This window comes from Mauremys reevesii, linkage group 19 (genome assembly GCF_016161935.1).
Source record: "Mauremys reevesii isolate NIE-2019 linkage group 19, ASM1616193v1, whole genome shotgun sequence".
Classification (NCBI taxonomy): Eukaryota; Metazoa; Chordata; order Testudines; family Geoemydidae; genus Mauremys; species Mauremys reevesii.
Genome location: NC_052641.1, coordinates 25627287 through 25653133, shown reverse-complemented (window position 1 = coordinate 25653133; position 25847 = coordinate 25627287). Strand labels below are relative to the sequence as shown.

General features: G+C 39.8%; 1 protein-coding gene and 1 long non-coding RNA gene across 11 annotated transcripts; one reads left to right on the top strand and one right to left on the bottom strand.

The window, feature by feature from the left end:
• Positions 1-7870: 7870 nt before the first annotated feature.
• Positions 7871-13539, top strand: LOC120386678. 2 transcript variants are annotated; one of them, XR_005589852.1, is made up of 3 exons: positions 7871-7897; positions 12587-12719; positions 13272-13539. It is a non-coding gene; the product is annotated as an uncharacterized LOC120386678 (long non-coding RNA). The 2 variants fall into 2 exon arrangements; XR_005589853.1 differs by having other exon boundaries at positions 7871-7951.
• Positions 13540-15255: 1716 nt separating this feature from the next.
• On the bottom strand, positions 15256-25808 carry ZBTB43 (zinc finger and BTB domain containing 43). Of its 9 annotated transcripts, none has more exons than XM_039506213.1 (4): positions 25568-25808; positions 20106-21338; positions 19709-19744; positions 15256-16781 (listed from the first exon to the last, which is right to left on the bottom strand). In XM_039506213.1, the coding sequence occupies exons 2-3, from the start codon at positions 21313-21315 to the stop codon at positions 19725-19727; spliced, it is 1230 nt and encodes a 409-aa protein (XP_039362147.1). In that variant the 5' UTR covers positions 21316-21338; positions 25568-25808; the 3' UTR covers positions 15256-16781; positions 19709-19724. The 9 variants fall into 9 exon arrangements, 5 of the variants coding, with proteins under 5 accessions (XP_039362147.1, XP_039362148.1, XP_039362145.1 ...); XM_039506214.1 differs by having other exon boundaries at positions 15256-16319; XR_005589846.1 differs by having other exon boundaries at positions 15256-16319; positions 16586-21338.
• Between the last annotated feature and the right edge of the window lie 39 nt (positions 25809-25847).

Genomic DNA, 25847 nt, shown 5'->3' with positions numbered 1-25847 from the left:
ATGTCACCGTATGTCTACTGGATGCTGCTGGCAGATGCGGTGCTGCAGCACTACATAGCAGCATCCCCTTCCCTTCCAGACGGCAGATGGTACAGTAGGACTGGTATCTGTCATCCCGTGAGGTCGGCCAGGGGCACCTGGGCAAAAATGGGAATGACTCCCGGTCATTCTCTTCTTTAAGTTTTGTCTCCTGGAGATTCACTCCTGCCTGGAATATCATACCAGCTGGAGGCTGCCCTCCATTCCCCCCTTTGATCTCTGCTTGCAGAGGCAATAAAGTCAGTGTTGTTTCTTATTCATGCATTCTTTATTACTTCATCACACAAATGGGGGGATAACTGCCACAGTAGCCCAGGAGGGGTGGGGGAGAAGGGAAGCAATGGGTGGCGTTGTTGCAGGGGCACCCCCTAGAATGGCATGCAGCTCATCATTTCTGTGGGATGTCTGGGGCTCTGACCTGGAGTGGCTGTTTGCCTCTCTGGTTCTTTAGTAGGCTTGCCTGATATTCTAGGCAGGACTGACTCTCCCTTTAGACAAAACTTAAAGAAGAGAATGACCTGGGGAGTCATTCCCATTTTTGTCCATGCGCCCCCGGCCAACCTCACCGAGGCTGGCCAGGAGCACCCATGACAGCAGCAGACGGTACAGTATGACTGGTAACTGTCATTGTCAACTTGCAAAGCAGCAGATGGTACAGTAGAGCTGGTAACCAAATTTGCTAACTTGCAAAAGGCAAGGGGATGCTGCTGTGTAGCGCTGCAGTACCGCGTCTGTTAGCAACATCCAGTGGACATACGGTGACAATGAAAAAATGCTGAACGGGCTCCATGGTTGCCGTGCTATGGTGTCTGCCTAGGCAATCCAGGGAAAAGGGCGCGAAATGATTGTCTACCGTTGCTTTCATGGAGGGAGGATTGTCTGGCAACATTTACCAAGAATCACCCGCGACACTGTTTTTGCCCCATCATGCATTGGTATCTCAACCCAGAATTCCAATGGGCAGGGGAGACTGCTAGAACTATGGGATAGCTATGGGATAGCTACCCACAGTGCAACGCTCCAGAAATCGACGCTAGCCTCGGTACATGGATGTATACCGCCAAATTAATGTGCTTAGTGTGACCGCGTGCACTCGGCTTTATACAATCTGTTTCCAAAAATCGGTTTCTCTAAAATCAGAATAATCCTGTAGTGTAGACATACCCTTAAGAGTGCATTTGCAGCCAACCAAGCCCCAACTAAAACTGTCATAAAGTGGCTACCTTCCCTGGTTTAGTGCACTGACAAACTCAGGTGGGAGCTATATTTAACCTTACAGGTTGTTTTGATCGGTTTCCTCTGGCTGACACTTGAGGCAGCGGTGGTCAACTCCAGAGAGAGCCCAACCTAATTTTCAGTTAGAGGTCACATTTTAAGGCCTTTGTCAGGAGAGCTAATGTGCATGTGTATTAATGAAGTTCACTTTCGGAGAGCCTATTCCCATTAAAAATAAAATGAGCACAATGCTATTCCCGGCTTCTTTTAATTCTGGTTGGGTCCCACTTTTGGAGATCTCTCTCACCCAAGTTAAGGGCCAGCGATCTCCTCAATTTAAACCTCAGCTCACAGTTAGTCTGAGCATCATGTAGGGAAGGGAAGGGAAGGCTTTCACCCATCCTGATCATTTGAGAAAGTTGTGTGAAGTACAACAAATCAAGGCAGGCTGCCCTTTTTTTTCTTTTTATATCTCATGATTCATGCAATAGTGGAGTGGATAGAAAATTATACACAGTAGAAGTGCATGTCCTCTACTAACATGTTTGCTTCCTACCTACCCAGGCTCAAAGGTGGAACAGAGACAAATATGAGACATTTGGGATTATTATTGTTGGAAATAACAACAGAGCGGGGACTATCCAGTTTATTGCACCCAATGCAGCATGTATGATTACCTGCCCTATGGGCAGATGGTGTATGTGTGCATTCAGTGCAAGGAGCTCCTGGTCCTCCGACACCGTGTACAGGCTTTGGAGACCAGAGTGGCTGAACTGGAGGAGCTAAGGTAGACAGAGAGGTACATAGAGGAGACTTTCTGAGACCCAGTAGAACGGTCCCACCTCTGGTCTGACAGCCTCTGTGCTGGTGAGGAGGATGAAAGTCTCAGGGAAGGAGAACATCCATCTGGAGCAGAGGGAAACAATCCCATAGTTGGGATGCTCCTTCCAGATGGTGGTGTGATATCCTCTTGCACTGACGATACCTCTCCGGGGGAGGGAACTCCAGTTATTAGGAAGAGACAGGTAATAGTTATGGGGGATTCGATCATCAGAAACATAGATATCTGGTATCAGAGGGATAGCCATGTTAGTCTGGATCTGTAAAATCAGCAAAGAGTCTAGTGGCACCTTATAGACTAACAGACTTATTGGAACATGAGCTTTCGGATGCATCTGATGAAGTAGGTATTCACCCACGAAAGCTCATGCTCCAATACGTCTGTTAGTCTATAAGGTGCCACAGGACTCTTTGCTGCTTTTATAGATACCTGGGTTTGCGATGACCGGGAGAACTGCATTGTGAGCTGCTTGCCTAGTGCGAAATTTGCGGATCTCTCAAGACATCTAGATAGACTTATCTGTAGTGTTGGGGAGGAGTCAATGACATAAGGAAGGATAGGAGAGAGTTCTTGGAGGCCAAATTTAGGCTGGTAGGTAAGAGATTGAAATCCAGGACCTCCATGGTATCATTCTCTGAAATGCTTCCAGTTCCATGCACAGGACCAGTTGCGCAGGACCAGTTAGGCAGAACTGCAGGATCTCAATACATGGATGAGAAGATGGTGTAAGGAAGAGGGGTTTAGATTTATTAGGAACTGGGGAAACTTTGGAGACAGGGGGAACCTATACAGGAAGGATGGGCTCCACCTAAACCAAAATGGAACCGGATTGCTGGCACTTAAAATTAAGAAGGTCATAGAGCAGTTTTTAAACTAAGGGCTGGGGGAAAAGGCGACAGGAAGAGCCCATGGTTCGGACAGAGACGTCCCTTAGGGGAGGATCTATTAATGGAGATTCTCTATTTCCTAGTAAGGAGGAGAGAATGGAAGATGATAAAATACAGATAGGATCTGATAAGAAACTGTCAAATGAAAAGTCCCATTCAATTACATCATATCATGGCAGACAGCTAAAAAGTGACAAGTTTTTAAAGTGCTTATATACCAATGCTAGAAGTCTAAATAATAAGATGGGTGAACTAGAATGCCTTGTATTAAATGATTATATTGATATAATAGGCATCACAGAAACTTGGTGGAATGAGGATAATCAATGGGACACAGTAATACCAGGGTACAAAATATACTGAAAGGACAGAACAGGTCATGCTGGTGGAGGAGTGGCACTAAATGTGAAAGAAAGCATAGAATCAAATGAAGTAAAAATCTTAAATGAACCAAACTGTACCATAGAATCTCTATGGATAGTAATTCAATGCTCAAATAATAAGAATATAGCAGCAAAGATATACTAGCAACTACCTGAACAGGATGGTGATAGTGACTGTGAAATGCTCAGGGAGATTAAAGAGGCTATTAAAATAAAAAAACCTCAGTAATAATGGGGGATTTCAGCTATCGCCATATGGACTGGGTACATGTCGCCTCAGGACGGGATGCAGAGATAAAGTTTCTTGACACCTTAAATGACTGCTTCTTGGAGCAGCTTGTCCTGGAACCCTCAAGAGGAGATGCAATTCTTGATTTAGTCCTAAATGGAGCACGGGATCTAACATCCCTGTGGCGGGGAAAACACCACAGCAGCCCAATACTGTAACATTTAATTTCAGAAAGAGGAACTATAAAAAAGGAGGAAGTTAGTTAAACAGAAATTAAAAGGTACAGCGCCAAAAGTGAAATCCCTGCAAGCTGCGTGGAAACTTTTTAAAGACACCATAATAGAGGCTCAACCTAAATATATACCCCAAATTAAAAAACATAGTAAGAGAACCAAAAAATCGCCACCATAGCTAAACAATCGAGTAAAAGAAGCAGTGAGAGGCAAAAAGGCATTCTTTAAAAAGTGAAAGTTCAATTCTAATGAGGAAAATAGAAAGGAGCATAAACTCTGGCAAATGAAGTGTAAAAATATAATTAGGAAGTCCAAAATATAATTTGAAGAACAGCTAGCCAAAGACTCAAAAAATAATAGCAATTTTTTTCAACTACATCAGAAGCAGGAAGCCTGCTAAACAACCAGTGGGGACACTGGACTATCGAGATGCTAAAGGAGCACTCAAGGACAATAAGGCCATTGCGGAGAAACTAATTGAATTCTTTGCATTGATCTTTATGGCTGAGGATGTGAGAGGGATTCCCAAACCTGAGCCATTCATTTTAGGTGACAAATCTCAGGAACTATCCCAGATTGAGGTGTCAGGTGTCATGAGAGGAGGTTTTGTAACAAATTGATAAACTAAACAGTAATATATCACCAGGACCAGATGGTATTCACCCAAGAGTTCTGAAGGAACCCAAATGTGAAATTGCAGAACTGCTAACTGTAATCTGTACCCTATCATTTAAATCAGTTTCTGTACCAAATGACTGGAGGATAGCTAATGTGATGCCAATTTTTAAAAAGGACTCCAGAAGTGATCCTCGCAATTACAGGCTGATAAGCCTGATGTCAGTACCAGGCAAACTGGTTGAAACTCTACTAAAGAACAAAATTGTCAGACACATAGATTAACATAATTTGTTTTGTAAAGGGAAATCATGCCTCACCAATCTACTAGAATTCTTTGAGGGGGTCAACAACCATGTGGACAAGGGAGATTCAGTGGATATAGTGAACTTAGATTTTCAGAAAGCCTTTGACAAGGTGCCTCACCAAAGGCTCTTAAGCAAAGTAAGCTGTCATGGGATAAGAGGGAAGGTCCTCTCATGGATTGGTAACTGGTTATAAGATAGGAAACAAAAGGTAGGAATAAATGGTCAGTTTTCACAATGGAGAGAGGTAAACAGTGATGTCCCCTGGGGTCTATACGGAGACCAGTCCTATTCAATATATTCATAAATGATCTGGAAAAAGGGGTAAACAATAAGGTAGAAAAATTTGCTGATGATACAAAACTACTCAAGATAGTTAAGTCCCAGACATACTGCAAAGAGCTACTAAAGGATCTCTCCAAACTGGGTGACTGGGCAACAAAATGACCGATGAAATTCAATGTTGATAAATGCAAAGTAATGCACATTGGAAAACATAATCCCAATTACACATATAAAATGATGGGGTCTAAATTAGCTGTTACCCTCAAGAAAGAGATTTTGTGGATAGTTCTCTGAAAACATCCACTCAATAAGCAGCGGTAGCCAAAAAAAGCAAACAGAATGTTGGGAATCATTAAGAAAGGGATAGATAATAAGACAGAAAATATCATATTGCTTCTATATAAATCCATGGTACGCCCACATCTTGAATACTGTGTGCAGATGTGGTCGCCCCATCTCAAAAAAGATATATTGGAATTGGAAAAGGTTCAGAAGAGGTCAACAAAAATGATTAGGGGTATGGAACGGCTTCCGTATCAGAAAAGAACACATGTTGAAACAGGAATGAGAAGTAAATATTAAACAATGTAAGAGCCAGTATGCAACCCTGCTTCATTCCATTTATGTTAAACAAGTCAGACTCTTGGTTTTCATAGGTGGACAACCAAGCTTCTTCAGAACAATGTAAAGCCCTAATCGACTATCCGTGTCACAGGCTTTTGTTAAATCTATAAAAGCCATGTACAATGTTATATGCTTCTCTCTGCACTTTTCCTGCAGTTTTCTTACAGTCTACACTATTTGATATTATTTTTATTAATGAACTAGAAGAAAACATGAAATCATCACTGATAAAGTTTGCAGATGACACAAAAGCTGGGGGAGTGGTGAATAATGAAGAGGACAGGTCACTGATTCAGAGCAATCTGGATCACTTGGTAGACTGGATGCAGGCAAATAATAAGTGTTTTAATACAGCTAAATATAAATGTATGCATCTAGGAACAAAGAATGTAGGCCATATATGCAGAATGGAGGACACTCCCCTGGGAAGCAGTGACTCTGAAAAAGATTTGGGGGTCCTGGTGCAGGTCTCCAGCATGAACTCAAAGATTGACACAGTAATTTTACAGCTCCGCAGCCTGAGTCCTGTGAGCCCGAATCAGCTGACCCAGGCCAGCTGCAAGTGTTTAATTGTTTTGTAGACATACTCAAAGAGCTCGATCTATTTAGCTTAACAAAAAAACAAAAAACAAAACAACAACAACAACAACAACAAAGGCTAAGGGGTGACTTGATGACAGTCTATAATCATTTGCATGGAGAAAGAATATTTAATAATGGGCTCTTCAGTGTAGCATAGAAAGGTCTAATATGATCCAGTGGCTGGAAGTTTAAGCTAGAGAAATTCAGACTGGAAATAAGATGTAGATTCTTGACAGTGAGAGTAATTAATCATTTGAACACTTTACTAAGGGTCATAGAATCATAGAATATCAGGATTGGAAGGGACTTCAGGAGGTCATCTAGTCCAACCCTCTGCTCAAAGCAGGACCAATCCCCAACTAAATCAAATAAAAGAGCAGAAGCCATCCTCTCCATCTAGCACAAAGAGTGGCCAGTATGGGGTATGAACCCATGACTTTGGCATTATTAGCAGCCTGTACTAACTAGCTGAGCTAGCGGCAGATTAGCCATCATTGACAATTTATAAATCAAGATTGGATATTTTTCTAAAATATGTGCTTTTTGGGGGAAGTTCTATGGCTCATGTTTTACTGGAGGTCACACTAGATGATCCAACCTTCTGGCCTTGGAATCTATGAATATGAGAATCCAATGAGACAGATGGGTTACAATTTGCTATTACATTGTAAGCATTTGTTTCTGAAAATTAGAAAATCTCCTTATGAGGAGGGGTATCAAATTCATTTTTGGGAATGTCCAGAAATTACTTGTTTATTATGGGCTATGTGCCTGGGCATAAATGTAGAACTGTGTGCTCTCCAGGAGATGCAGTTGACATGGCATTCGCAGGTTTGCACAATCAAAGGTGGATTATAACCTTTATGTAATGCCTAAACTTAATTATTTTCATTATATTTTGTTCAGTCATATTCAGCATCACTAAACTGAGAAAATGTGCTGTCCTTTAAGACCACTGTTACTTTTGCCATGTTTCTCCCCCTTCTCCAATCTTTGTCCCTCCATCTTCCCAGTCTTTTTGCATTTCCACTGTTTTTCCCTGCATTTCCTTCACTGCAGTAACTCCCAGTTCCATCTGGGGGGGTCCAGTCCCACCCTGTTCTCCAAGCTATCTGACAAAATGATACTAAAAAAAATTGTTATTACTGAGATATGAAGTGAAATCATTAGGAATTAGAATTCATGAACTAATTATATTAAGGGGAGGAGGAGTCCACACCTTACAGAGCCCTCAGAATGTCTGCAGATAGCATTGCTTCAACTTATACTAACTTTGCTTTTAGGTTTTCTTCTCAGCCAAGAGGCCTAGAAACTTTCAGGTTTTGACACCTTTGATCTACAGTCTAATTCTGACTTGGATTACTCACTCAGATTTAGTGGGTGTGGTGATGGAGAGGAGACAAGGCAGGATATACCCTAGCATACTTAGAGGGAATTCATATGGGGCAAAAATTCATCATCAAGTTCTTGAATGAAGTTCCTTCCTGGCCAGAGGTACAGAATCACTTACCTGTAAGGGGTTAATCAGTTCAATTAACCTAGTTGGCACCTGACCAGAAGGACCAATGGGGGAAAGAAGATACTTTCAAATCTGGAGGGAGGTGGTGTTTGTGTTCTGTTTGTTGGTTCCCTCTCAGGACAAAGAGAGAGACCAAGCAGGTAACCCAGCTCCTAAAAAGACCCTGAACTGATATATCTAAAAATTACAGAATTGTAAGTAATCATAAGGAAAGGTGTTAGATTATCTTTTGTTTTAGCTTGTGAATTTTTCCTACGCTAAGAGGGGGGTTTATTCCTGTTTTTGTAACTTTGAAGTTGAGCCTAGAGGGGAATCCTCTGTGTTGTAAATCTTTTTATTTACCCTGTAAAGTTATCTTTCATCCTGATTTTGCAGGTGTGAGTCTTTTACTTTTTTTTTTAAAATAAAATTCTTCTTTTAAGAACCTGATTGATTTTCAGTGCCCTAAAAACCAGGGATTTGGTCTGTGCTCACTTTGTTAACTTATTGGTTGGTATATTATTCTCAAGCCCCTCCTTCCCCACCCAGGAAAGGGGGTGAAGGGGCTTGGAGGGATATTTTGGGATGGATAGGGCTCCAAGTGGCCCCTCCCTGAATGTCTGTTTAAATCACTTGGTGGTGGTGGCAGCAATACTGTCCAAAGACAAGGAAATAAATTTGTGCCTGGGGGGAGTTTTTAACCTAAGCTGGTGGAATATAAACTTAGTGGGGTCTTTCATGTGTGTCCCTACATCTGTACCCCAGAGTTCAGGGTGGAGAGGGAACCCTAACATCCTATGTTTCAGTTGTTTGGGGAAGAGAAAGATAATTGACATAAAATTGAGAATAAATTGAGTTTATTAATTGAGACTACTAATCTTTCTGTCTTCACATAAATACATGTAATACTAGAATTTAAGAATGTCTGCTTTGTAGTCTGCTTAAAAAGGACCCAACTCCTCATTATTGCAGGTCATTTTTATGGTTGTAAATATGTATAGTCCAACCACAAATCTTGAGATTTTGGAGGCAGTTGAAAACTTCTTTCTGTAGCCTAAGGTGAATTAAGTATGTTCCCATCTCTCTTTTCTCATTTTCAGTCCTATGGCTTTCTGGATAGTGAAATTAGAAACAAGGGTCTTTCTTTTTGAGATTTTTTTTAAATTGGAGATATACTTATATCCTAGAACTGCAAGGGACCTTGAAAGGTCATTGAGTTCAGACCCCTGCCTTTACTAGCAGGACCGAGTACTGATTTTTGCCCCATATCCCTAAGTGGCCCCCCTCAAGGATTGAACTCACAACCTTGGGTTTACCAGGCCAATGCTCAAACCACTGAGCTATCTTCCCTCACTGGTAGTGGTTTTGTCTTTTCTCCTATGGGGGTTATCTTGGTTTTCAGTTTTACACCTTGTGTAGCTTATGACCCATTTTACAGCTAGGAATGGTATATAAAAATAGACTGAAGGTATATTTATTTTACTTAATTTTGTATCTCTTCAGTGTGGTCCAAGGCCCATAAAAGGCTGAACCAACACTGGCTGTAATGTATAGACATAATGGTATGTGCTAAGGATGGTGTCGAATATTGATATTCTGTTTTTCCACAGATATTAAGGTCAGAAGGTACCTTAATGAGCATCTAGGCTGACCTGCATAATGCTGGTCATAGAATTAAACCCAGTGATCCCTGAATCTAACCCAATGACTTGTTTGAGGTTGCAGCAGGACATACCTATTACAAAGATATCCAACCCTGACAAAAGATGTCTAGTTTGTTAGCATTTTTCAGTTTGTGTTAATATTACTTAAGGGGTTTGTGTGTGTGTGAGTGTTTCTTGAAGTAAACACTTATAACTGAAATTCACTGTGTATCGAGTCCAGTGTTATTAAATGATCTATCCAGGGTTCCAGCATCAGAGTCTTATAATCATAAACCTTTGCTGACTTTCTGATTTTTCTGGGGACAACCTGTTAGAAAGATCAGATCTCATTACAGCTAACTGTGTACTTAGCAATAAGCAATTCTGAGGGTATTTACATTGTGGTCTCTGTATAATCTTTCTGAAAGTTGCAATAAAATATTATGTTTCCTTTCAGAACCGGTGCAATAAGGTTAAGGTGTTCCATGCAGTATCAGAAATTCCACGGTTTTAAAAGCTATAAACTATAGAGATAATTTTCTGATCTAAACCATGTAGTAGGTACCAAAATAATTCTCAGTGCATTGATAGCTGAACTTGTTGTCATGGAGTCCATAGCTACTTCACGCTGCTTAGATTTAGCAGGCACAAAAACAGGAAAATTCATATTTAAAAACATACCAGCTAAATCAATTCAAACTGAGGTCAGGAAAGGCCAGCTACAGAAACATCTGGACTTACAGGATTCTCATGGTGACTTTCATGATGTGGCTGAGCATTTCTTACTATTTGATCAGTATCTACATCCAGATTTGCTCAGCAAACATCCATATAGGAAAGGGGCTTTCCAGTTCCTCAGCTTTAGGATGGTTTTTATTTAGATAAATGAACTTCAGAGCTTAGTAGTAATTCAAATAGATCCTAGATTGGAAATGAGGGAATAAGTGGCAGCCAGGTTAAAGCTATTCAGTTTTTAAAGCTCCTTGTTGTGGAAATATCAAAATAGCATCCTCTTTTTAGGCCCTGAATCTGTCTCCTTTCATACAGGACTAAATCTTGATCTTAATACCATCAGTGGAAGTTTTGCCATGGACTCACATTAACTTCAATAGTTTATGTGGGGAAGCCCACCAAAGCAAAGCAGCAATGGAGATTTCTATTGGCAGTACTGGACCCTATCAATTTATATGGAGCAGCATGAAATAGTTGCTAAAGAAACTTCTTACGCTTTGTATCAATTTTTAGAGACCTGATATCCGAGGATCATTTTTGCGGATTGCATGCAGATACCAATTTTGTGTCCTCGCAGGGCTCTATCAATTTTGTATAAACTGCAGTAGATTAACAGTCTTTTGCTTTCTTACTGTTAATTGTACATACACTATTAAACTTCCTTTACTTAAAACAAAGATGACACATGCTTAGTAAGTAGAATAAAATTACCTAATAATGAGTCTGAAAATTCAAAGGGGGGAAGGGGAGAAAGACTTCTCTCAAAAACAATTTTTTTAACCATATTCCCCTTTACACATGGAACGCCCTGCCTGAACTGATTCATAAAGCCACTGTCCATTCCTCATTCAAATTCTTCAGTTTAGTGCATGGGTGTGATGGTGGCAGTGGTTTGTAATGTACAGGTAAGACTAAATCAGTGGCTCTCAACCAGTGGTACGGGTGCCCCTGGGGGTACGTAGAGGTCTTCCAGGAGACACACCAACTCATCTAGAGATTTGCTTAATTTTACAAGAGGCTACATAAAATCACTAGCAAAGTCAGTTCAAACTAAAATTTCATATAGACAATAACTTGTTTATACTACTCTATGTACTATACACTGAAATGGAAGTACATATAAACTGGACACTAGGAAGTTTACACTTGAAATTAGACAAAGGTTTCTAACTATTAGAGGAGTGAAATTCTGGAACAGCCTTCCAAGGGGAGTAGTGGAAGCAAAAGACATATCTGGCTTCAAGACTAAGCTTGATAAGTTTATGGAGGGGATGGTATGATGGGATAGCCTAACTTTTTGGCAATTAATTGGTCTTTGATTATTAGGTAAATATGCCCAATGGCCTGTGATGGGATGTTAGATGGGGTGGGATCTGAGTTCCTACAGAGAATTCTTTCCTGGGTGCTGGCTGGTGAGTCTTGCACACATGCTCAGGGTTTAACTGATTGCCATATTTTGGGTTGGGAAGGAATTTTCCTCCAGGGCAAATTGGCAGAGGCCCTGGAGGTTTTTCGCCTTTCTCTGCAGTATGGGGCATGGGTCACTTGTTGGAGGATTCCCTGCACCTTGAGATCTTTAAATCACGATTTGAGGACTTCAATAACTCAGACATAGGTTAGGGGTTTGTTACAGGAGTGGGTGGGTGAGATTCTGTGGCCTGCATTGTGCAGGTGGTCAGACTAGATGATCATAATGGTCCCTTCTGACCTTTAAAGTCTATGAGTCTACAATATTTATATTCCAATTGATTTATTTTATAATTATATGGTAAAAATAAGAAAGTAAGCAATTTTTCCATAATAGTGTGCTGTGACACTTGTATTTTTATGTCTGATTTTGTAAGCAAGTAGTTTTTAAAGGAGGTGAAACTTGGGGGTATATAAGACAGATCAGACTTGAGCCACTGAACTAGATAATCTAGTGGTCCATTCTGGCCTTAAAGTTGATGATTCAAAGACCAGCAATTAGCAAATTAACAATGGCTAGATTAAGGAGATGATAGTTGATTCTTATTTTATGTATTTATAAAAACAAAACAGCAAATGTTATAAGGTGTATATAATCTTGTATTTTTCTCTCCTGAACCCTGCCCTTCAAATGTTGCAGGTCTTCTGAGAAGGTAAACCCTTTGGAGGCAGGGACCAGCCCTGACTTCCTATTTGTACAACACATAGTTCATTTAGGGGCCTACCAGCACTATTGCAATATAAATATGTAATACTACATAATCAGAAATAATTTAGAGGCACATTGTGTTTGGGTCTGTAACTTCCACTGATATTAAAGTTACAAAACTAAAACCATAAACAGTTATTAGTATATGTAAGGGAATGTCTAGATTATATTTAGTGGGTGCAAAAATAAAGTTGAATGAACTGCTGTATGTCACACTGTATTAAAGAAAAGTTGCTAAGCATAAAAAAGGAACTGTGTGTGAATATTGGTTGTTGGTTTTTTTTGTTTTGTTTTCCTAGGGATTAGCTGAATGGACCTAGTTCAGTTTAAAGCACAGGTCAGTCTTTGTTTGGAAATCAAACATTCTTCCTGATCTGGAGCAACAAATGTCAGTTTTGATAGCTGAACGAAGGCCAAATGGATTGAAGCTGGGTAAATATGTTTTCAATAGAAATATGTACATTTGGATGCAGGGGGAGGAGAAGAGATTAAATTCCATTCCTTACAACTGCAGTGTGAAATTACTGTCTTTCAGTCACAAAAATAATTTGAATTATGTAAAGCTGCAATTGTATACTCACTCAAACATGATCTGTATTTGCACTCCTCCAGTTTGTGGGGTGCTTTAACAATGAAAAAAGACAACAGAACACTACTGACTTTAGTATTTGAGAACCTTGGGATAGTCACTCAGCCCCCTCAATACATATTTAGAAACACTTGCCACAATGAGGCATTGTTATACATGTTAAATCTAAACTAAGCCAAGTTTGAGACCTCACTGGCAGTTGGTCTGTGCATTTTTAGGTTCTCCATTTAGAGCTACTCAGTAGATCACAGGAATGAAATGCAAGGCAATCCCAAGGGATAGCCCTTCATAGTACTACCAGCTCTAATCAACCCAAGGGCCATTAAATATTCCTCTTCCTGCTGCCTTTTATTCTTCCCTGTTCCTTTCACTCATCTCTTTCTTTCTTCCTACAGATCCTTCCTTCTCTCCAAAACAACTCTTAACTATTCCTCCCATTGTGATGGTAATCAATGCCCCACTTATCACCAGTAGGACTGGTACATGAACTTGCCCTTTACTTACTACTGTACCCCCTTTCCTTATATAAGCAACAATTGCCTTCTATCCAATAGGCTTTTATAACCAATGCTGGTGGGCAAAATGTGAAAAAAATCCTGTAACAGGAGACTGGTAAAAAGCACTTTAAACTCAATTCAATAAAATTATATTCTGCTCCCATCACTTAAATTGTTGGTTGATGTTTTCAGAGAAGTTTACCATAGTATATGCTTCTCTCTAGGCAATGTAGGTTCCTGAACGCAAGGGCAAAGCCCTACACCAGAAACAGGTATGGTTGTTCTGTTTGAGTTGGTCACATGTGCAGGATGGATTGCAACCCATCACTGCTAACTACTGACTAAGTAAAACACTTTTTATAGATAAATAATTCCATCTTACAGCAGATTTTGGTGGCACTGAATTACATGCTAGAGGCTGCAAGCCCAGTGGATTCACATAGCACGTTTCCTTTTATAGCCGGTAGTATCAGTGACAGCAGTGTTCCTTTTTATATGTTTGCAGACTGAGCATCTGTTCTATTCCTAAAGTTAATTTTGACTAGAATTAGTGGTAGTTGTGCTTGTATGAAGAGAAGAATTGACACTACTTAAACTAGGTGGATATAGTACGATACAGTTAAGGTAGATTGTGATAAATACAAACAGGAATATTAAGAGAATTGAAAACCTTCATAGTACTATGATTTTTTTTGTTTTAAAGATCATCTGTAAATGTAGGTGTTTGGTAATGTGATTTTAGAAATATCTACCTACAAGATGGTACAACCATACACATCTAGAAAGACCAGTTTTAATAGACATCTTGGAACAAGTTAAAAGTAAATTCAACAGTGGTCTCAATTAGCTTATGAGGAAGTTTATTTAATAGAAACCTCTTATATAAAATTAAACATTACATATTTAGGAACACTGGGGTGAAGTCAACCTGCAAGTGTCTCTCCCCTTCAAACTGCAATTTCTTTCCTAAAGCCTAGTTAAGTAATTGTGGCACACTAGAAATCAAGTTTCTTACAGTAGAACAGATGCTAGAATCTGAACAACTAGTTATGGCATGCTGTTTATCTATATGAAAAATGGTGAAGGTGCAGTGTGAGGAACCATTAGATCTACTCTGACCTCCAGTATATAATACAGACCACAGAATTAAGTGTTCCAAAGGGTTTAAGATCTGCCAGTGGTACATGTGCTGATCTCCATTATGATGTGGCCCATTTATCTTGACGCTTATGTACAACAGCGGTTGGGGCCTTATAAATGCCACTACATATATCGACCAATAAAATGCAAAGGGTTCTGTTTGCCTCTTGACGTGCAGGCATAGTTAACAGTGGCAACAAGATTGAATCCTACAGCAACTCTATTCACTGAATTGCCAGTCTTCAAGACAAAAGTAGCTGTTAAAATATGAACACTTTATTCTTGGTACAGGTGTTTGTCAGTTGCACTGTTTCTCTGATTTCTGTGACACTGACAGTCAAGTAGTTTAAGACTAGATCCCTAGCTCTCCCACGGCCAAGCCCAGATGTGATATACAGTGGCCTTTCTAATGCAAGTTTGAAAAAAAAATTAACATGGATTATAGTGGTTAAGCAGGCACAGGGCCCTCAGTTATATAATTTACATGTTCATCAGCCTGAAGTGTATTTAGAAGAAAAACTTAGTAGGCAAAACTAGCAGGTAAACTTGATATGTCAATAAAGTACAGCTAGTAATGCATCTTTTACTTATTTTATCATAATATGTAATGACACTTTTTATTGTACTGGCTGCTTTCTGATGTACTGAAACTATGTCTGAGCTGTTATCTTTCATGGCAATAGCAAAACACTATTAGAGCTAAACAGGCACTCATTTTGTTTACTTAGAATTAAAAAAAACATTTACAAAGTTGACAGATAACATTTATTAAAACATGTTATACCAAAAAGGGCATGGATCTCTTCTATAAGAAGAAAATATTAAACAGCAACATTAAATTAAGTAAAACCATGCTGTGCAATTAGGACAGCAATATTATATAGACAAAATTATTCAACCTTTGCAATACAGGCATAACATCTCAAAGTATCAATAAGATATGCAACTTTATTATAAATGACATTTTGTTTATAATAAAAACTTTTGTAGCTCACTTGCATAAACAGTTACATTTCTGGAAGAAAGATCCCTTGGAGAACAAAAAAGCAGCAGCAATTGACTTATGACACAGGCTTCAAGCAAAGTTATCAAAGTCTGATAATTTCATCACATTAAAAATATATTGGTTTTCCAGCATCTTCCCTTGGGGCACAGACAGCTTAGAGCTTTTAAACTAAAAACTCTAACTACCCAGTTAAATATAATTAAAGGAGGAAAGCAGCAACCTTCCTTTGCTGCTTTGAGAAAACTTCCAACTCTTCTAAATAAAGATGATACTAAATACAAAACTGCTGCCTCTCAGGATTCAAAGATGGATAAGCTCTCTGGCACCAGCCCAATAATGTTCACTTTAGGTGGTCTGAAGATGTCCATTCTTTCATGTCCAGAAGTACAGTGATGTCAAGTATGGACCTTACAATAAAAGACACTGAAATATGGCAATCTGAGAGCTCCCTCCTGGCCTCTGATGTGTGGTATTTTATCAGTCTTGACAGGGAAGCTACATCAGAGGGAAAAATTGAGACCAAGGATCTTCCAGTAGTACCATCTAGGGTCTTGCTGCTTGTCCATGAAGCAATCAAGAATGGTTGCTACTTGAAACGGGGGCTTTTTTTTTTTTAAATACTAGTGTGCAAAATGGGAATGCTAATATATAAACCCAAAAAAGGAGAAAAATGACTCCTGACAGACAGATTAACAGCTCCACTGAGAAAAGAAGTCAGGTACTTCTCAGTGTGACTCCAGGAGACTGTACATCAGAATTTCAATTGCTTAGATGCCATGGGTAACAATGGTCTTAGAAACCTAGAGATGAAATTGGAGGGAATTTAACTTTAGTCTTCTTAGGAGTTCTTACCACCAGCAGGCCATGCAGTGGAGACTCAGTAACAGAAGATTCTGGAACTGTTACCCCTTATCTCTCTACAATGATCCAGATTTTATAAAACATCCCCTCTGCTAATGTCTACTAGCAAAAAGAGGGGATATTTAAGGGAAGGATAAAAAAAATTAAAACTATGTTTTTAAATGGTCTCATCTAAAATTAAAAAGCATAAATGCATAACATTCACCTTAAAATATATGTTAAGTGGATCCCTTGTTTCCCAGACCAGAATGCACCTTTTATCCCTTGTACAAGGCCATCCCGACAGTGGTGCTTATAAGTTCTGGAAGAAGCTGCATCCATTCTTGTTTTAGTTAAGTGTGGATTCTGGAGAGCCACTTACTATTTCCTGCCCCAGCCCCTCAAATTAAGACAACATCTACCTGTAACCAAAGCATTTAATGTGGTTTAATACCAAAAATCCAAGTGTCAAGGATTACAAATGTTAATAGTCACATATGTTGGAATTTCAACACAAAATGTCACAACCTATTGGGTAGAACAGGATTAGATATTAGAGTTACTATTCATGAAAAGTCATTAAAAGCATACACAAACACATCCTACTACACCTGTATAAAACCCTTAAAGTGTCTCTTAGTACATTATTTTAAAGCTCTATTTCAAAGTTATCTAAACATTACTCCTATTTGAAGTTAACTTTTAAAAGTCCCATATAAAAGTCATCTCAAGCTGGTAAATGAAAGGGCTTCACAGGCAGCTCTGTAGCGTGGTCTGAGTCTGATGGAAGTATACTTTATTTGACCATGGGTTCTCAACCTGGGGTTTGCAACCACCCTCTCTTTTCTATGGCCAGATGGGTCCCCAAATCTTCTCTGTTGTCCTTTGGGGGGTCATTAGTATGGAAAAAGAATGAGCCACTGTACTAGAACAATCTCGAAGAGAACAGGAGCATTATCTCCTCCAAATGGAACCATGAAACTCACAAAAAGTACTCCCTGTATGTGGTAAGGAGGTGGGGAAATGGAAGAAAAGGGCCAGTAAGTACAGGAACCTTCTGCCTACAGCTCTGTAAACACGCAAGGAAATAACCTGCTACCATTATAAATTTCAATATTAAATAGAGTGTGTAAATGTGGAAAGAAACCATAGAGGGACTATATAATTTCTAAATGTAAAAAATATGTATAAAGATTTTTAAATACAAAGTGCTTCTATACATTGATCAGGTTACAGTGTTAGTGAACAGATCCCTGTTTAGCTACCTTGAGTACATGGGTTAGACAGCAATTATCACCCCCATTCTGCTTTGATGTAGAGTTCAAGTAAGTGCTAAGAACAGGAACTCCTTAGTGCTGACTATTTGTATGTCCATTGCCAGCAATGGACTCATGTTCTGTACTCAAAATTCTGTATGAAAAATATCTGAAGAATTGATAGAGTAAAATTTGAGAGCTTTTTAAAAAACCCATTTTTCCTTAAGTTTAAGTAATATGCCAAAAGAGTTGCAGTAATAATAGCCCACCAAGTAATGAAGCTCACCTTTGTGTCAGACATTCATGTTCAGGATACAGTTTGGATAGATATTAAATTTTTTTGAATTGGGCTGCTAAGCAGATAAAGAAAAACAGCTAAAGGGGGAATTATCTGTTTATGCGTGTGGCTTTAACATAATGGGTCATTTTGTATTTTAGTTCCATGATTCTACAGATTGCAGAATCTGGATGCAACTTGGGGCCAGTCATGCTTGGTAGCCATTTGGTGCTGGCTAATTATTTTGTTACCAGCGCTGGAAGAGGGCTACATGTATGTAGACTCACCTCTTCTGATTGTGACCACAAGTGTATGCTAACGAGGCTCTTTCATTCTTACACCAGGTAATAAACTACATCGTATGTTAACTGCTTCTGAGTAGGAATGCAAAGGCTTTCAACCATTTTGAGTTACCTTCTTCAACCCGCATCTTAAATCTTATCTCCACCTTCATAACTGATGCATTCCCTCTAGGCTGGATGGCTGTCAAAATCTCCCAAAACTACAATACTGCTCCATCTGCTAGAGCATGAGTCCAGTGTATAATACATCCTCCTCATGGCGTACGAGTGCCACCTTCCCACAACTAAGAATCCGGAAGTTGCTCACGAACCTGAAACTTGTTCACGTCCCACTGTATAATTAAAAGGGATCCAACTAGGGTAATTTAAATTGTTTGTCAGCTAGGGCCTTCACTTGGAGAGAAAACAGCTCTGACCTGCTTGTGCCTTTGAATGTGATCAGAGTCACAGTAGTTAACAATGAAGAACATGTATTATGGACCCCACTGTTCAAACGGTAGAGGATTAAATATTTAAATGCCAGTTTATCAATGACTAATAAGAACTTCCTGAAGCAAGTCTCTAGCTCTTCAGCTTTAAAAGGATAGAAATTTTCAAAAAACTTTAGTACCAAGAAAACAAGCCTGTATTGTACAGTGAGTTTGGTACTTGCTACTGCAGTAAGCCATGAAAATCTGAAACTTGAGCTATAGGTTAAAGGCTTTGAGTGTTGGAATAATACCAACTATGCACTTAAAAAAACCCAACATTTTGATAAAATGCCCTCTTGCTACACACACTTCTACAAGTTCTCTTATGATGTGGCAGCCAAGGTTGAAAGACAGCCCAACCGACTTTAACATTATACACTGCAGGAGTACAAACAAATGAAGTTTTAATGTAACTGTCTCTTAAATGTATGCAGCACACATCATGATCTAGCCAAGTGCTTTACAAAAATGAATAGAAGTAGGCCCAGTAACTAGACAAAACCAGACACCCTGCCAGAGAAAAAAATGGGTAAACAAACAAGTAAAGGGAGGCCTGACTCAAAAAGTGGCTTTTCGCTAAAAAAATATAGCTATCTGAAGGCTGTTTAATGACCCATGTTAAGTAAGTTGGTGACATCTGTTCAGTTCCCTGCTGATAGCAAGTTCTATATAACTAAAATCCTTTATTCATTCATTTAAAACAAACACCTGAATCCTGCAATTTCTACACATAGCTAACGTATGCAATCTTGTGCTACTGTTACTCTTATTGCCACCTTCTCATGCATAAAGTTAAGCACAGGAGTAAGTGTTTGCAGGATTGAGGCTTTAAGATTGTGGGTTTTGGATCTGGAATTTACAGTATGTTTATTTAACTCTTAGCACAATGGAGCCTCCATCAGAGCCCTTGAGCACTACTGTGAAACATAATAAATAACAGCAATAATATATTAACAAAAAACATCACCACAATTGGCCTCATTAGTTACAGTCTCAGCAGAGGGTCCTATGAATAAGCCATGGAGATTTGAACTTCCCTCTCACCTCTAAAGGGGTCCCATCAGGGCAGGGTTGAAGCACCTGCAGTGGAGACAGTAGATGGACAAAAATTTGGTCTGCTCACAGCTGTATCAGCAACATCCTTAGAACTTGAAAAAACCAAAACCTTAAATTTCACAATAGCAAGTACCAGACAATATTTGCATAATTAGTTTATTTTGCTTACTCTGCTAAACAATTATAAGTCTTATGTTTTAGTTCATCTCAGTAGTATTCTGCTCAGCTTTGGAGGCTTGGTATGACTTAGTACAAGAAGTTACATGTCGATGAAAACTGTCCCTCCACATAAATCTTTTCCCACAGATATTACACTCATAAGGTTTTATGCCCGTGTGGATTTTCATATGGCCGACAAGGTGATGTTTCATTTTGAATTTCTTACCACAGACACCACAACCATAAGGCCTAAGACCCAGGTGCATGCTCATATGCCGATCCCTCTGACTCTTGTGTGTAAAGCTTTTACCACATTGACAAGGATATAGTTTGTCAGTAGGTGAGAATCCAGAGAGCGTGGTTTCTTCTTTAATTCCTGTAGCCATTTCAATGCTCTCACCATACCCTGCTGCTATCATAACATCTTGTCTGTGAACATTTAGATTTCCATCTGCCCTTTCACCAGAAAATTCTTCCATAGAAGAGCCATAGAAATCAACTTGCTCATCATAGTTATTTTCATCAGCCTGTTCATCAAATTCTGCCTCCATCTTTTTGTCATTTACGTGAAAGTCTTCAACTCCTGAAGACTGTATAGAATGCTCTGTCTGAATGACATTCATGGATTCAGACACCTGGTGCTCATCATAAGTATGTGCATCTACACCTTCACAGTCCTGTTCAAATCTTTCTGGTTTCACATGGATCCAACGCTTGTGTGACATGATGCTGGGTTTGCTATAGATAGGCCTTGTATACTGACACTCTGCACTGTCGCTGGCTCCCTCTTCACCATCCTGACTTGTCATTCCTGTGCTGAGTCTGTCATGTTCTGCTGAAGAATTACTGGGAAGGTACTCATGTTCTGTTAGCTGAGATGACAGCTCATCTTTAGAGCTTTCTTCTTCATTTTCACCATCCCTCAGCTCCTGCACTTTGTGGAAGTCTGGCTGTCCTCCAGAGCCCAGCTCAAAGGTTTCAGCAAGCCCATTATAACTACTGCTGCTTGGGGACTGATGATCACTGCCATGATTCATCTTCTGACAGAGAACTGTTGGGTTCCCTTCTAACACTTCAGTGCATTTGTCTACTACGTGCCACATCTGAAGGAAACTTGCTGCTGTCAGATAACTGACAATTTCTGGAGCAGGCATCACCAACCGTCCCGTATAAGTAGACAGAAGGATATTCTCAAACACTCTTGGATTCATCACATCTGGAAGGACTATTCGCCTGCTATTTTTCAAGAGTACTTGGTCACAGAAGTAAGGTGAGCTGGCTGCAAGGACAGCTTTATGGGCTCTGAACAGATGGCCCTGAACTACAATGGAAACATCACATAACTGTCCCTGCTGGCGCTGCTGGTTCAACTTCTGCAAAATGGTGCTAGAAAAATCAGGAAATTCCACTCGAAAAGAGTTTGTCCCAGACTCCATTTCATTACAAATCTAGTGTTGTGCTGCAAGAGAGAGGAAAATATAACCAGTTTCAACATAACTAAGCAGCATTTATGATGAGGCTAAGTTTGCTCATTCCACTCTCTTATCTTCAAGTCTTTCCTTTTTTAGGAAGGGACACTTAAGTGGGCTGACATATTTAAGATAAGTGGGTTTACTTACCCAAAGAAACAAAACTTTTAGGAACCTCCACAGCTGCCAGGCTGTTTCTGCCTTTTCTATTCCCCTTAGTCTTTCGATTTTAAAAATGTTCTACAAGATCACAAGCTGCTACACCATCTGTGCACAAACATGAAGGTTGGACATATAAGCTGTATTGCGTATTCTGTACAGCTAGTTATTCTATGGGAATGGGGTTAGGAGGGTCAAGTGTAAAAAAAGTGGTTATTTTGATGAGATTACAGCAGTAGGGTTGCTTGCATTCCTTATTAACTAATTCCACAATGTCCCAGAGTTTCTCAAGTGGGAGAAATCAATTCTGTTTTCCAATTGCCAGACAAAGCATCACCTCAAACTTTTCTATAAGAGCAAACTGGCCCATTTTAAGAAAATAATTCACTTCAAGTTATTATTTAAAAAATAATGTTATTTCATAGCTCAATATGGAGAGTCACATATTGCAAGAAAGTGACTGTCAGAGTCCTAAATAGAGCAAAGTTAGTGACCTTTATTATGAACAATATTTTTCTGCCACTCATTTTTTAAGAGGAGAAGGAAGTAGATGTTGCTCGTGGGGAGCTGAAATACTGTTACAATGACACAAAATCTGAGCTTTTTCAAATGTTAATTTATTGCAAAACCCCTTGATTTAGCACCTTTTAAATTAAGTGTTTTTCTTGCTTAAACTAGAACCTAACAAGACTAAACTCTGCAAATAAACTGAAGGTTATTAAGGGTCTCAAACAGTTCCGCTGCTTAGTTACAAAAGGAAGAGACGTACCCAGGCTCAAAGTCTGTTACATGATAGTAAAGAAACAGAGATGATTTATATTTTAAAGTTTTATTTAAAGTACCAAATTATAACCAAAGACATAGGCCAACAGGGGTATAAAGTTACTGGGTTACAAATCCTGAACAGGAATTATGGAAACACCAAAAAAATGTTATAATTGCATCTGAAATGCTAATGTGGTCAAGAACTATAGAAAGGCCAGCTTTAACCTCTCATTTAGCTGTGTGGATACATTTGTAGATTATGTAACTGAAAACTTTAAAAAGAGCACAGGCTTGAATCAGATATAGTGTGGTCAGATGCTATTTGAGCTTCCGAAAGTTTTTGTGCATCAGCTACTTGAAAGAAAAACTTATTTTTTATGATCAACAGAATGGAAGAAACTGTTAGACTGTGACAGTCAATCACAGGAATACACTTTTCAATTCATGGTATTTAGATTTTCTTCAAAGTATCTATCTTGTTGAAATCTTTAGCTCTTAGAACAAAGTTCTGACTTTCATAAAAAGTTCCTTCTAATGTTTAACAGAGACTGGACAAAAATCTAGGAAAGAAGCCCCAATTCACTCATAGAATCATAGACACGTGGGGCTGAAAGGGACCTTGAGAGATCATCAAGTGCAGTCCCCTGTGCTGAGGTAGGACCAAATAAACCTAGTCCATCCCTGACAGATGGATGTCCAACCTGCTCTTAAAAAATTTCAAAAAAAATCAGGCTTCCACAATCTCCCTTGGAAACCTATTCCAGAGATTGAATTCCCTTAAATTTAGAAAGTTTTCCCTAAAACCTAACCTAAAACTCCCTTGCTGAAGATTAAGCTCATTCTTCTTATTACAAACAAGCACATGTATGCAAAATTGGACAAGTATCATTATTTCATTTAGGAGATGCTAAAGAAACAGTATCACTATTTGCATGCAAAGCACAGACTACACACAGAGAATAATGATGCAAGTCACTCATAACAATTCAAACAATAACTCATGATTATATAATCTCTTGCTGGTCATTTTGGAGGCAGAGATGCACCTTGCATTCGAAACAGAAGTTGTCAGAACTCCTCCATCCAAAATTTAATAAGGGGAAAGGAAATATCTACATTAAGACTAAAAATTAAAGCAGCATAATTGTTTTGCCTTTTTTATTTAGTTAGAAGGCTAACAAAAAAAAGTGACTCGTTGGAGGTGAATAATCACAATATACTTATTTGCATTTGTGTATAACTAATCAGCATTCCTCCTAACCTCACTACCATTTACAGGAGACAAACAGACATGTACTGAATTGTCATAGGATCATTTTCAGCCACTTATGATGGGTGATCATTATCGGATATCAATTTGTCCAAAAACTGATAGAGAGTGCCAGCCAGTCAAAATGCTGAATGGCTGATTTCCTTTTAAACCAGCAGATTAGTAATAAAAGTATCAGATATTAAAATCTGTTATTGGAAGGAAAGTTATTTCTGAGGTCTTACCAACCAATTAATTGCCTTGTATCTGCTTCTAAGAGGGCTCTTTTGGGATGTAGGAACCAGATAACAGGTATAACGGAGTCTGCATATTTAATCTTAGTATTTACCAGCAGTCCTAATTTTCCTTCTTTCATTCCCCTTCACTCTTTCCTTATGCCTATGATAGGGCTGCAGGCATCCCAGATAAAGAAAGAAACCTAGTCCCATTGCAAGAATTCCAGCCCATGCAGCCTATCATGGCAGTGATGCAGAAACAGTACTGTCATGGATAATTTATTTTCTGCTTTGCAGAAACACATGACAAGGCTACCGAAGTGCAGCTCTTCAGTAACAACATAACAGGCAAGAGTCATTCTACTGCACAATCTTACTATGAAAAATGTCATTATTTAGGAAGAAGCAGACAGCCATTGCCTCCTCTTCTATGTTTTTTAGGAAGAACTTGTCTTACATAATTATCCTACTATAAGAATTCTTATTCTTTATAACAAATGCTATGCTAAATGCATTTTTGAAAGGCTTTACTATGACTAGCATAAACTACCATCTTTCAACAAGCATACATCCTAATCCCATAAAGATGAGCACAACAGATTACATATGGGTTCAACATGGTAACATTTCTAGAAGGGATCTGTTTTCCTGACTTTGTATACAAAGTTTACTATTAAAAATAAGTGTTTACATAATGGCAGTCAACTTAATCATGCTGTAAACAAAAATATTTACATATTAATAAGTTAGATATGAAAAGTTAAAGTATTTTTAAAATGTTTTCTTTACATTATTTACTGTCTCTGTTTCCTTACTGTATTTATTTCATCTTGGACAATGAACGTCAATAAAACATTCCCCCTTTTGTTTAAAGAGAGTTCCATACTCTTAGTACTAGGATGTTTGGGTTCAAACATTGCAAGGTAAAATATTATTAAAATGTATTTTGGAAATAAATAATTGGTCTCAAATTTTATAAAAGCTTGTTTTTACAAAATTTGGTACTTTATTATTTGTTATGCAGAGCACTTCAAGACTCAAGCACATTAGCTGCACTACACATATTAAGAGTTTATGCTCAGAAAAGTTTACAATCTAAAAAACACGAAAAAGACAAAGGAACTGTTATACCCATTTTACAGATAGAAAGTTGAAGTACAGAGAGATTAAATGATGTGCCCCAGGTTACTAACAAAGTCTATAGCAGAATCAGGAACTGAACACAGGTGGAAGGATTTACCCTTTTATATCCAAAGGTGGAAAGCGTCTACAACTGGTGCTACTTGTGAAGTACGGCATAACTACATAACTTTGCAAAGAGTACGGCAGAGCTTTACCCTCGGCAGCATTACTCAGCCCACCTCAGGCGGTTAAAGGATGCCTCCCTCAGCTTCGAAGGGAACATCCCACTGAGAGGCCTTCGCCCCCTTAACGCCACTGGGCTGAGGGCTTTCACAGGGCTGCCCATCCCGTGCCTGTTCGGTACCTGCCCTCTCCTGCTGCTGGGAATCAGCGGGGCTGCACAGGGGGCGACGGCGCCCACTGGAACATGACGGGCCAGCCCCCGGGCGGGAGGTCCCGGCTGTGCCGCTCGCCCAGCGGGAGGCGCCGCTGTAGGACAGCGAGCTCTGCGCCGGCCGGGGCTCCCAGGCCGGGGCTCCCAGGCCGGGGCTGGCCTCAGGCCGCGCCACGGGCACTCGGACCCGGGCGGCGAAGCGATAAGACTCGGCCCCTCTCACGGCAACACCGCGCGGGGGCGAAGGGGAGCCCAGGAGTCCCCCTCCGCGCCTAGATCCAGGTAGGGCCTCACCTGGGGTGGCAGGGGCTCTCTCGCATGGCCGGCCCCGCTGCTGGGCTCCGATCGCAGCTGCTACCGCCGCCACTTCCCGGCCTCAGCCCGGCAGCGCGCCGACGCGATGCCTCCCTAGGCACGCTTCCGCTTCCGGGTCACGCGGCACCGGACCTGTTCCGTCGGCTTCGGGTTCCGGCTCAGGCTAGGGCCCGGGGTCGGACCGAGCTGCCAGCAGGCGCCCGTCCTAACGGGTGTTTCAGTTATAATAGTCCCAGGCGGCCCCAGTTATTCTAGGTAC